The sequence below is a fragment of the Nerophis lumbriciformis genome, linkage group LG34 (assembly GCF_033978685.3).
Source record: "Nerophis lumbriciformis linkage group LG34, RoL_Nlum_v2.1, whole genome shotgun sequence".
Classification (NCBI taxonomy): Eukaryota; Metazoa; Chordata; class Actinopteri; order Syngnathiformes; family Syngnathidae; genus Nerophis; species Nerophis lumbriciformis.
The window spans coordinates 21,275,569-21,287,582 of NC_084581.2; the positions used below are offsets into that span (position 1 = coordinate 21,275,569).

The 12,014-nt window shown below is 41.6% G+C and overlaps 1 protein-coding gene across 1 annotated transcript; it reads left to right on the top strand.

Annotated features, from left to right (window-relative positions):
* The first annotated feature begins 1,108 nt into the window (after window positions 1-1,108).
* On the top strand, window positions 1,109-10,795 carry armt1 (acidic residue methyltransferase 1). Its single transcript, XM_061929719.2, has 5 exons — window positions 1,109-1,222; window positions 1,506-1,611; window positions 1,694-1,935; window positions 2,098-2,263; window positions 8,770-10,795. The coding sequence occupies exons 1-5, from the start codon at window positions 1,164-1,166 to the stop codon at window positions 9,550-9,552; spliced, it is 1,356 nt and encodes a 451-aa protein (XP_061785703.2). The 5' UTR covers window positions 1,109-1,163; the 3' UTR covers window positions 9,553-10,795.
* The last annotated feature ends 1,219 nt before the right edge of the window (window positions 10,796-12,014 follow it).

Sequence of the window (12,014 nt, forward strand, 5' to 3'; positions counted from 1 at the left end):
CTTTTTGCAGATGATTTGGTCCTGATGGCTTCATCTGGCCAGGATCTTCAGCTCTCACTGGATCGGTTCGCAGCTGAGTGTGAAGCGACTGGGATGAGAATCAGCACCTCCAAGTCCGAGTCCATGGTTCTCGCCCGGAAAAGGGTGGAGTGCCATCTCCGGGTTGGGGAGGAGATCTTGCCCCAAGTGGAGGAGTTCAAGTACCTTGGAGTCTTGTTCACGAGTGAGGGAAGAGTGGATCGTGAGATCGACAGGCGGATCGGTGCGGCGTCTTCAGTAATGCGGACGCTGTATCGATCCGTTGTGGTGAAGAAGGAGCTGAGCCGGAAGGCAAAGCCCTCAATTTACCGGTCGATCTACGTTCCCATCCTCACCTATGGTCATGAGCTTTGGGTTATGACCGAAAGGACAAGATCACGGGTACAAGCGGCCGAAATGAGTTTCCTCCGCCGGGTGGCGGGGCTCTCCCTTAGAGATAGGGTGAGAAGCTCTGTCATCCGGGGGGAGCTCAAAGTAAAGCCGCTGCTCCTCCACATCGAGAGGAGCCAGATGAGGTGGTTCGGGCATCTGGTCAGGATGCCACCCGAGCGCCTCCTTAAGGAGGTGTTTAGGGCATGTCCGACCGGTAGGAGGCCACGAGGAAGACCCAGGACACGTTGGGAAGACTATGTCTCCCGGCTGGCCTGGGAACGCCTCGGGATCCCCCGGGAGGAGCTGGACGAAGTGGCTGGGGAGAGGGAAGTCTGGGCTTCCCTGCTTAGGCTGCTGCCCCCGCGACCCGACCTCGGATAAGCGGAAGAAGATGGATGGATGGATGGATGGATGTAACATACAAAATGTTTGTCAACATTATTATGCTCCAGGCAATTTTCTACATAAATGTCGATTTATGAAAGTAAGGCCTACATTTTCTACAAACCCTGTTTCCATATGAGTTGGGAAATTGTTATTAGATGTAAATATAAACTACATATCTTTCCTTGATGTTGAAGGTGCCTTGACTTTTGTGTGAATTATAAAGGTATGATTGTTGTTCAATTAAAAAAAAAAAAAAAAAAAAAAAAAAAAAAAAAAAAAAAAAATTACACTTCCGGTCTGTTTATTTGTAACCCAGCAATAAAGTTTTGTTTTGAATGCCGAAGCAGTTACTACTGCTGTGAAACATGGCGGCCGACCAGACCGGCAACGTAGTTCCTCCTTCCCTGTCAGCCAAAGAGGTTGGGTAAGTGACAGCTTCTTTTAGATATTCGTACTCATTCGCAACGTTCTCGTTAAACACACTGCTGTTTAGGAAAATAACAATTCATGGTTGGACGAACGTGGCGGAGCTAGTAGTAGCTATATAGCATTTAGCTGTCAGTGCATGACTGTACATTGCGAGGATTTGACGTGTCGTGTCGTGCACACGTGGGTGTAATAATGAAGGTTATTGTGGACTTATGTGTCTAAGTGGAAGATAGCTAGAATGCCTTCGAGTGTATGTTTATTTTGTGTATGTTTTGCAGGTCATTCGCTTATTTGACAGTGAGAGATCGACTGCCTACAATCCTCACTAAAGTTGTAGATACAATCCATCGTAATAAAAACAAGTTTTTTGAAGAATACGGAGAGGTACGTCTATATTGTCTCTTTCCTCCATCTTTAATGGTCATATATCGGAACCTGCCATTTCCTTTTGACTACTTGACTCCAGGAGGGGATCCAAGCAGAGAAGCAAACCATCTCCCTGCTGTCCAAGCTGAGAAATGAGCTGCAAACAGACAAACCGATCCTTGCCCTGAACGACGGCCTGGCCGATGCGGACTCTTGGAACCAGTACCTACTGAGGCAACAGGGGTTCCAGGGGGACCAGGAGGCGGTCAGCTGGTTCAAGTCTCCATGGCTGTTTGTGGAGTGTTACATGTACCGCAAGATACAGGAGGCCCTCTGGCTCAAGTAAGAATATCCACACATTCTGTCATAATAAAGATGACACTATTTGGTTCAAATGGATCCCTGTTAATTGCTACACGGTCGCCACTAATCCTCCTGGGGTCTATCACACAAGACAATAACATCAATACATCTACCGACATACGACTTATGTTGTTATTGCAGCCCCCCCATCAGTGATTATGACGTCTTCAGTGAGAGTAAGACTCAGAGCTTCTTTGAGTCTCAGCAGGCGATGATGACCTTATGCACATACCTTGAGGGCATCAACAAGAACTTGGGCGATATTTCTGAACATCACCTACAGGAGCTTTTCAACAAACTGCTACAGGTCAGCATATTCTCAAACTTCTATGATTTGCAAACTGACACGAGTAACACTGGTGCAGAGTCGTGTATAGAGAGAGTATGGCCAACCCGGTTTCAGGCAATCTCCTCAATGATTGGTCAAAAGGCACTCACAAGAAAGTGCTTGAGCACCATGTTTGCTACCAACTTTGTTGTGATGCTCTGTGTTTGCGGCGCTTCCTCGTTAGTTTTTCGACGTGTAAAAGTGGACTCTTGTGCAGCATGGGGCTTCTCCACCCGCTTTCCCCATAACTAGAAAAGAAAACAAGTATGGGAAATAAAGGTTCGCCGCCAACACTGGAAAGCCACCAGTTACAGCGTCTTGTGCGAGGTAAACACACGACACAACGTCTTGTGTTTTGTTCAGGAGTGAACACACAGAAGCTAATACAAATAATAACAGAATAAATTAATTAATTTAAGAGATGGTTTGACAAAAACAGACTCTTTGAGTCTCAGTAAAACTAAAATAATGCAATTCGGTAACCGCAAAAGAGAAAGTCAAACACAAATACAAATAGATGGAGTAGATATTAAAAGTAGAGATGTCCGATAATGGCTTTTGGCGATATCCGATATTCCGATATTGTCCAACTCTTTAATTACCGATACCGATATCAACCGATATATACAGTCGTGGAATAAACACATTATTATGCCTAATTTGGACAACCAGGTATGGTGAAGATAAGGTACTTTAAAAAAATAAATAAATAATAAAATAAAATAAGATCAATAAATTAAAAACATTTTCTTGAATAAAAAAGAAAGTAAAACAATATAAAAACAGTTGCATAGGAACTAGTAATTAATGAAAACTAGTCAAATTAACTGTTAAAGGTTAGTACTATTAGTGGACCAGCAGCACGCACAATCATGTGTGCTTACGGACTGTATCCCTTGCAGACTGTATTGATCTATAATGATATATAATGTAGGAACCAGAATATTAATAACAGAAAGAAACAACCCTTTTGTGTGAATGAGTGTAAATGGGGGAGGGAGGTTTTTTGGGTTGGTGCACTAATTGTAAGTGTATCTTGTGTTTTTTATGTTGTTTTAATAAAATAAAATAAAACATTTAAAAAAAACGATACCGATAATAAAAAAAACCCAATACCGATAATTTCAGATATTACAAAATGAGGGTAGCAAGTTATTTTTTGGTCGTTCTCTGTATTTTTTAAAAGTTTATTGCGCCATCGGGAGCGTGTTAGAGAGCCTGCTGGTCACTAAACACTGCATGAATGTATAGCAGCAGAATGTCTCAAATACGGCTGCAAAATTATACTTTGACGAAATAAAGCCAAAATGTTTTATTGTAAGTTTATGAGCTGGAGTATGTTTAGAAGTATATTTAGACATTATTTTGGTCTGTTTTGTCAGGAAAACTAAGGTCAGAACAACCTCAATACATGCTTATAGGCGCAGCCGCACACCTCATTGGTGGCAACATGGCGCCTTTTATTTAGCTGGCCATACCCTATACCAGTTTTTTTCAGCCACTAGTGTGCCGTGAGATACAGTCTGGTGTGCCATGGGAGATTATCTAATTTCACTTATTTGGGTTAAAAATATTTTTTGCAAACCAGTAATTATAGTCTGCAAATTACAAACCCTGTTTCCATATGAGTTGGGAAATTGTGTTAGATGTAAATATAAACAGAATACAATGATTTGCAAATCATTTTCAACCCATATTCAGTTGAATATGCTACAAAGACAACATATTTGATGTTCAAACTCCATCCATCCATCCATCTTCTTCCGCTTATCCGAGGTCGGGTCGCGGGGGCAGCAGCCTAAGCAGGGAAGCCCAGACTTCCCTCTCCCCAGCCACTTCGTCCAGCTCCTCCCTGGGGATCCCGAGGCGTTCCCAGGCCAGCCGGGAGACATAGTCTTCCCAACGTGTCCTGGGTCTTCCTCGTGGCCTCCTACCGGTCGGACATGCCCTAAACACCTCCTTAGGGAGGCGCTCGGGTGGCATCCTGACCAGATGCCCGAACCACCTCATCTGGCTCCTCTCGATGCGGAGGAGCAGCGGCTTTACTTTGAGCTCCCCCCGGATGACAGAGCTTCTCACCCTATCTCTAAGGGAGAGCCCCGCCACCCGGCGGAGGAAACTCATTTCGGCCGCTTGTACCCGTGATCTTGTCCTTTCGGTCATAACCCAAAGCTCATGACCATAGGTGAGGATGGGAACGTAGATCGACCGGTAAATTGAGAGCTTTGCCTTCCGGCTCAGCTCCTTCTTCACCACAACGGATCGATACAGCGTCCGCATTACTGAAGACGCCGCACCGATCCGCCTGTCGATCTCACGATCCACTCTTCCCTCACTCGTGAACAAGACTCCGAGGTACTTGAACTCCTCCACTTGGGGCAAGATCTCCTTCCCAACCCGGAGATGGCACTCCACCCTTTTCCGGGCCAGAACCATGGACTCGGACTTGGAGGTGCTGATTCTCATCCCAGTCGCTTCACACTCAGCTGCGAACCGATCCAGTGAGAGCTGAAGATCCTGGCCAGATGAAGCCATCAGGACCAAATCATCTGCAAAAAGCAGAGACCTAATCCTGCAGCCACCAAACCGGATCCCCTCAACGCCTTGACTGCGCCTAGAAATTCTGTCCATAAAAGTTATGAACATGTTCAAACTGATAAACATATTTTTTTTGCAAATAATCATTAACTTTAGAATTTGATGCCAGCAACACGTGACAAAGAAGTTGGGAAAGGTGGCAATAAATACTGATAAAGTTGAGGAATGCTCATCAAACACTTATTTGGAACGTCCCACAGGTGAACAGGCAAATTGGGAACAGGTGGGTGCCATGATTGGGTATAAAAGTAGATTACATGAAATGCTCAGTCATTCACAAACAAGGATGGGGCGAGGGTCACCACTTTGTCAACAAATGCGTGAGCAAATTGTTGAACAGTTTAAGAAAAACCTTTCTCAACCAGCTATTGCAAGGAATTTAGGGATTTCACCATCTACGGTCCGTAATATCATCAAAGAGTTCAGAGAATCTGGAGAAATCACTGCACGTAAGCAACTAAGCCCGTGACCTTCGATCCCTCAGGCTGTACTGCATCAACAAGCGACATCAGTGTGTAAAGGATATCACCACATGGGCTCAGGAACACTTCAGAAACCCACTGTCAGTAACTACAGTTGGTCGCTACATCTGTAAGTGCAAGTTAAAACTCTCTTATGCAAGGCTAAAATCCGTTTATCAACAACACCCAGAAACGCCGTCGGCTTTGCTGGGCCTGAGCTCATCTCAGATGGACTGATACAAAGTGGAAAAGTGTTCTGTGGTCTGACGAGTCCACATTTCAAATTGTTTTTGGAAACTGTGGACGTCGTGTCCTCCGGACCAAAGAGGAAAAGAACCATTGTTATAAGCGCAAAGTTGAAAAGCCAGCATCTGTGATGGTATGGGGGTGTATTAGTGCCCAAGACATGGGTAACTTACACATCTGTGAAGGCGCCATTAATGCTGAAAGGTACATACAGGTTTTGGAGCAACATATGTTGCCATCCAAGCAACGTTACCATGGACGCCCCTGCTTATTTCAGCAAGACAATGCCAAGCCACGTGTTACATCAACGTGGTTTCATAGTAAAAGAGTGCGGGTACTAGACTGGCCTGCCTGTAGTCCAGACCTGTCTCCCATTGAAAATGTGTGGCGCACTATGAAGCCTAAAATACCACAACAGAGACCCCCGGATTGTTGAACAACTTGAGCTGTACATCAAGCAAGAATGGGAAAGAATTCCACCTGAGAAGCTTAAAAAATGTGTCTCCTCAGTTCCCAAACGTTTACTGAGTGTTGTTAAAAGGAAAGGCCATGTAACACAGTGGTGAACAGGCCTTTTCCCAACTACTTTGACACGTGTTGCGGCCATGAAATTCAGTTTAATTATTATTTGCAAAAAAAAAATAAAGTTTATGAGTTTGAACATCAAATATCGTGTCTTTGTAGTGCATTCAATTGAATATGATTTGAAAAGGATTTGCAAATCATTGTATTCCGTTTATATGTACATCTAACACAATTTCCCAACTCATATGGAAACGGGGTTTGTATGTGTTGTTCTTGAGTGTCGGTGCTGTCGAGAGCTCGGCAGAGTAACCGTGTAATACTCTTCCATATCAGTAGGTGGCAGCCGGTAGCTAATTGCTTTCTAAATGTCGGAAACAGCGGGAGGCAGCGTAGAGGTAAAAATGTGTCTTAATGCTTATACCATAAATAAACAAAAGGTGAGTGCCCCTAAGAAAAGGCGTTAAGTTGAGTTGAGTTTGAGTTTATTTGGAACATGCATGCATACAACATGATACATCACAATTTCCAGTTTCTCTATTCAACATGTTCGAAAAGGAAGCTTATATAATCCTACCCCTTTTCCTTTACATAGCAGTTGCTAAAACTTTTGTTCACTTCCTGTTCTCAGTTTATTCACAATATACTCCATAAGTAATAACAATAAAAATAAATAAATAACACTTTGTGAAGTAAGTTATATTTCATATGGTGAGATGAGTAAGATTATCTTGAAAATGAATGGATGGATGAGATAAATTCAGAATGTTTATCATGATTCTTCTTCTTTGTACTTTGTAAACACTTTAAGTTTGAAGAGTTTCTTGAAGTGGATCATATTAGTACATTGTTTGATTTCTTTGCTTAATCCATTCCATAATTTAATTCCACATACTGATATATTGAAGGTCTTAAGTGTTGTACATGCGTACAAATGTTTTAAATTACATTTTTCTCTAACATCATATTTCTACTCTTTTGTTGAGAAGAATTGTTGTATATTCTTGGGTAGCAGGTTATAGTTTGCTTTGTGTATAATTTTAGCTGTTTGCAAATTCACTATGTTATGGAATTTCAGTATTTTTGATTCAATAAATAAGGGGTTTGTATGTTCTCTATATCCAACATTATGTATTATTCTAACTGATCTTTTTTGTAACACCGTTAATGAATGAAATGTACTTTTATAGTTATTTCCCCATATTTCTACACCATAACTCAGATATGGTAACACTAGCGAGCAGTAGAAAATATGGAGTGATGTTTTGCTTTATTCATTATTGACATGTTTCTTGCTACTTTTTGTTGTATATTTTGTGTTGTATATGAAGCTTAGGGAAGGCTATGCAGAACGAAACTAAAACTGAACTGGCTACAAAGTAAACAAAAACATAATTCTGGACGACAGCAAAGACTTAGTGTGGAGCAAAGACGGCGTCCACAATGTACATCCGAACATGACATGACAATCAACAATGTGCCCACAAAGAAGGATAAAAACAACTGAAATATTCTTGATTGCTAAAACAAAGTAGATGCGGGAAATATCGCTCAAAGGAAGACATGAAACTGCTACAGGAAAATACCAAAAAAAAGAGAAAAAGCCACCAAAATAAGAGCGCAAGACAAGAACTAAAATAATACACACAGGAAAACAGCAAAAAACTCAAAATATGGTCGTGACAGTACACCTACTTTGATACAAGAGCTATATTGATGCATGGTTGGTTATGGTTTAAAGTCATATCCAACAATTGCGACAATGACTTTTTACTGTCAACTGAGTTTCGTTTTTGAATGATTTCTGCTGGTGGTGTGCCTCCGGATTTTTTCAACGCAAAAAATGTGCCTTGGCTCAAAAAAGGTTGAAAAACACTGCTCTATATATGACTTTGCAGTCCACCGGTGGTAGAAAGGCTCCATCTAGTGGTACATAGCAACACCAGCTATTTCATTTAGCAATTTAAATATATTGGGAATATATACGTAATACTAAAATATCATTGAAATTATTTTGAAATTACATTGCCTTTCTTCATATACCACAAACCAATTCTTGAGTATAAGCCATGTTTAAAGCTAAGCTGTGATAGCAAACACAGGTAGTAAAAAAAGTTCTACTGTACTGACCAAACCAAAACAATTTTTTGAGATTATCTCAATTAGAAGAATACGCTTTAAAGCTTGGTTCGTACAACCATGTACAGTACTTAAATTGAGTTCAGTTTTGTTGGATTAGGAGCACAGGTTACTATGTTTTATAGTTTGTGTGTTTAGGTTAACACAATAACAGTCTTAGTCTTAAATTCGGACAGTTATGATGCAGGCATGATGGACATTACAAACTGGTTGTCCACTGCTATAGGGATAAAAATAACTCTGTTTACAGATCCACATGGAAATGTAACATTTTTACAGTAGCCTTGCCATGTGGGGTAATTTTTAACGTATAAAATGTATGCCTGGAAACTTAAGTCTAATGTCAATATTATAACCTAATTGGTGTGTTTAACAAATGTTGATGATGGCTAGGGGGATACATTGTAAAAAAACAACAACTAATAATAAAGTATCTACCTGAGTTATTAACACTATTAAACATTTATGCAAATAATGTTTTGATGAAACCATTCACTGTTCCTACTTGACTCTTCTAAGGTTTCTCTGTGGGGAAACAAATGTGATCTGTCCATTTCTGCTGGGAAGGAGAATTCACAGAAGTCCAGTCCCATCGACTCTCTCGTCAGCTTGCAGCCGTTCATCTTAGTGGACCATTCAGCTGCTGTGTGGTCGACCCTAATTTCTGCCCGGCGACAAAGACAGTTAGGGAAAGCGGGCTCCAACCGAGTGGACGTTGTTTTAGACAACGCTGGCTTTGAGTTAGTAACTGACTTGGTCCTTGCTGATTTCCTGGTGTCCTCTGGTCTGGCCCGCGAGGTCCGCTTCTTTGGAAAATCCTTTCCGTGGTTTGTCTCTGATGTGACCGCCAATGATTTTCATTGGACCATCCGGCAGATTACGGCAGCCAATCACAAGTGGATGTCTCAAGTAGGAGTGCGGTGGCAAAGCTACATGAAGGAAGGAGTGTGGTCCTATCACGACCATCCCTTCTGGACACAACCACACGAGTTTTGTGACATGGCAACCGACGCTCCGGACCTGTACGCCACTCTGCAGGAGGCCAACTTGGTACTGTTTAAAGGCGATCTCAACTACAGGAAGCTGGCAGGTGATCGAGACTGGGACCATACGGTGTGCTTTGAAGCCGCGTTGAGGGGCTTTGAGCCGTCGCCCCTGTGCAGCCTCAGGAGCCTAAAGGCTAATATTCAAGTGGGTCTCCAGCCAGGCCAGGGGAGCAAGCTTGGCTTCCAGGATCCAGACTGGATGACCAGTGGCAAATACGCAGTTATTCAGTTCTACAGCCCCAATTCAGAACAGTAAGACTGTTCTTTGTATCAGCCATCATCTTGAAGCCATTGAATATTGTTTGTGTTTCTCGCAGAGGGCACTTGAATATCACATTTGGATTTTTCTTTTTTTTAAATCTTGTGATTAAGTTGAAAGTTTGGATCAAGACAACTGGAGCACGGCGAAGTCCAGAGTTACCTCGATTTAACCTTTGTGGATTATTAAGACCTGGATGACGAAGAGGGTTCTGTGTTATGTTGGAGAATTTCAATATCTAGCACTGGAAATAAGCTTACAATCACTTGATTGTCACCATCAAACTTTTTTGGCATGCTAGCTATTTACAGGTTAAAGTGCCAAGGCTAAGGTTCAACAAGTTGGACCCAGTAAATCTTCACAATTGATCTCAAACCTTTGGGGCAATTGTTTACTAGCAACAAGGTGACAAAACAAATGGCAACTCGCAGCATAGCACTTGATGAAGGCTTCCCAAATAAGACTCAAAAGCATGAAAATAATTGTACGTTCCCAACACAGCACAAAAAGCCGGTCTAATAAATGTCCTCCAACCCAGAACCAGATTACAGAAGGAAAAGGCTATGACATGGCTTAAAGGAATAATTTGACTTTATATCATATCATATCCTGTGAAAGCCATTCTCTTTTATCTAACAAGTATTGTCATTTCTTAAAAAACGGACTTATTGTTTGGGTTGTTATGAAAAGCTCACTTAGTTCTTAGAATACAGCATCAAGATAGTTTTCAGTGCAGCATGCCTCAAATGTCTTTTCTTCTGCTAAATCCTTGTGGTATGTTGACAGGTGAAAGAGATAACGAACTTCCACTACCTTGTTTTGCCTTCAGCCAAGCATGGGGAGAGTGTTATGTACTTAAACTACATAAACTTGATGCAATAAAGGCAACAGTGTATGTGTGCTTCATTTGTTTGTTTTTATAACGCAACACTCCTACAACTGTTTGATTGATCTAAATGCATGTCTGCACACTCAAACGCTTTTGTCTTAGTTTGTAACTCGCCCTGGATTCCTGGCAAGATCCTATCGCTTTAATGAATGGCTTTTCATCAAATAAAGAACTGCAGTGACTTGTTCCAATCCTCCCCCCATTTCCTCGCCGTGGTCTTACGGACATGAAATATGACCTCATTAGCATTTAAAATTCACTTTTATAATCAAAACACTTTAAAAAATGCTGACAAAACAAAAAGGCGCTTTGTTGGCTAAATTGATGCTGGTCCACAAATCCACCATAGTGCTTTACTGCTATCACTTGACTTTTGACTTGTTGACCTTATTTAGTCAAGGTCAGGGTAGACTAAATTCACACCCAAGAAAACAGCTGTTAATGCAGGTGCATAACAATGCCAAAAGAGCTCCAACTGCCCTCCCAAATGAGTCAATTAGGTGATTTGGTTAGCACCCTTCATTTACCCTGTTATCTGATACAACCTCAATTTGCCCCCCACCCTCTCTGGGGAAATGCAATAAAATATATATATCATCATCAGGGCTACTTGTTTTCCCACTTGACCTGACATGTTCTGAAAATGGGGCTGTTTACTCAAGGAAGATGTTGCACAGAGATGGGAAAATGAAGCCTGTGCCAAATGTTGAGCTCTTCCTCTTTATAGCCGGAGGGCTACAGTGGCTTTTAACGCTCCCATATTACCACAGCTCTATAGGTACAGACACGTGTTGAGCCATGCTGAAGATTGTTTTGACAGGTACTCGTCGTCCTTGTAGGAAGCAGCGACATGTCAGTTTGTTACCAGTAAAAGGCTTGTTCTTTACCTTGACATGTGGTCCGACACATGCAAGGACTTCCGACAGATGCAGCTTTTAAGTTCCAAAACACTTTTCACCCAGAGCCACTTCCATGCATTTTTTGCATTGAAAGGTGTGCAAACCAATCCCCGGTCAATATGTACTAAGCGATTTGAAGAAAACATTTGACATTTTGTGTTACCTCGGTTTTCATTTTAATCGGTTCAAATGGATCAGTTGAAAACCAAAGCAGTTTGTCCCGTAGCAAAAAATGTCAACCCAATTAATCTGTTCCAGACACCCAAAATGTTAACATAAACACTTTAAATACAGAATGAAAATGCATATAAATGACAAATGAAGGCGCTATACAAAACTACAGAGGATAGCCATGGAGTGTGTTCAATGACACCCTGAAAACATAAGACTCCAAGGTCCTTATTTTGCAGCTGTACTCAATTAAAAAAAAAAAAGCACAGTGTATTTAATTGTACTCAAACTAAGACACATATTGGAAACTTTTTCGTCTAAAACTGGGCGTACGAAAGCCAAGGTCCCACTGTAGTTTGTGTAATATCTAATGATGCATATTTCAAGGGACACTAAAAAACAAGCTTCAGCCAAAAGTGTCTTGTAGACCACAATTTGGAGACCCTGAAATTCCTTGAAATGTCCTATTTCATACCCTATCTCCTTTGATTAAAAGTGCA

What these genes read in the sequence shown, in the direction of transcription:
- armt1 (XM_061929719.2), top strand. Translation starts at nt 1,164, where the DNA reads ATGGCGGCCGACCAGACCGGCAACGTAGTTCCTCCTTCCCTGTCAGCC. An exon ending in CAGGAGGCCCTCTGGCTCAA is followed by an intron (nt 1,936 to 2,097) that starts GTAAGAATATCC and finishes TTGTTATTGCAG; the next exon opens with CCCCCCCATCAGTGATTATG. An exon ending in TTTTCAACAAACTGCTACAG is followed by an intron (nt 2,264 to 8,769) that starts GTCAGCATATTC and finishes GACTCTTCTAAG; the next exon opens with GTTTCTCTGTGGGGAAACAA.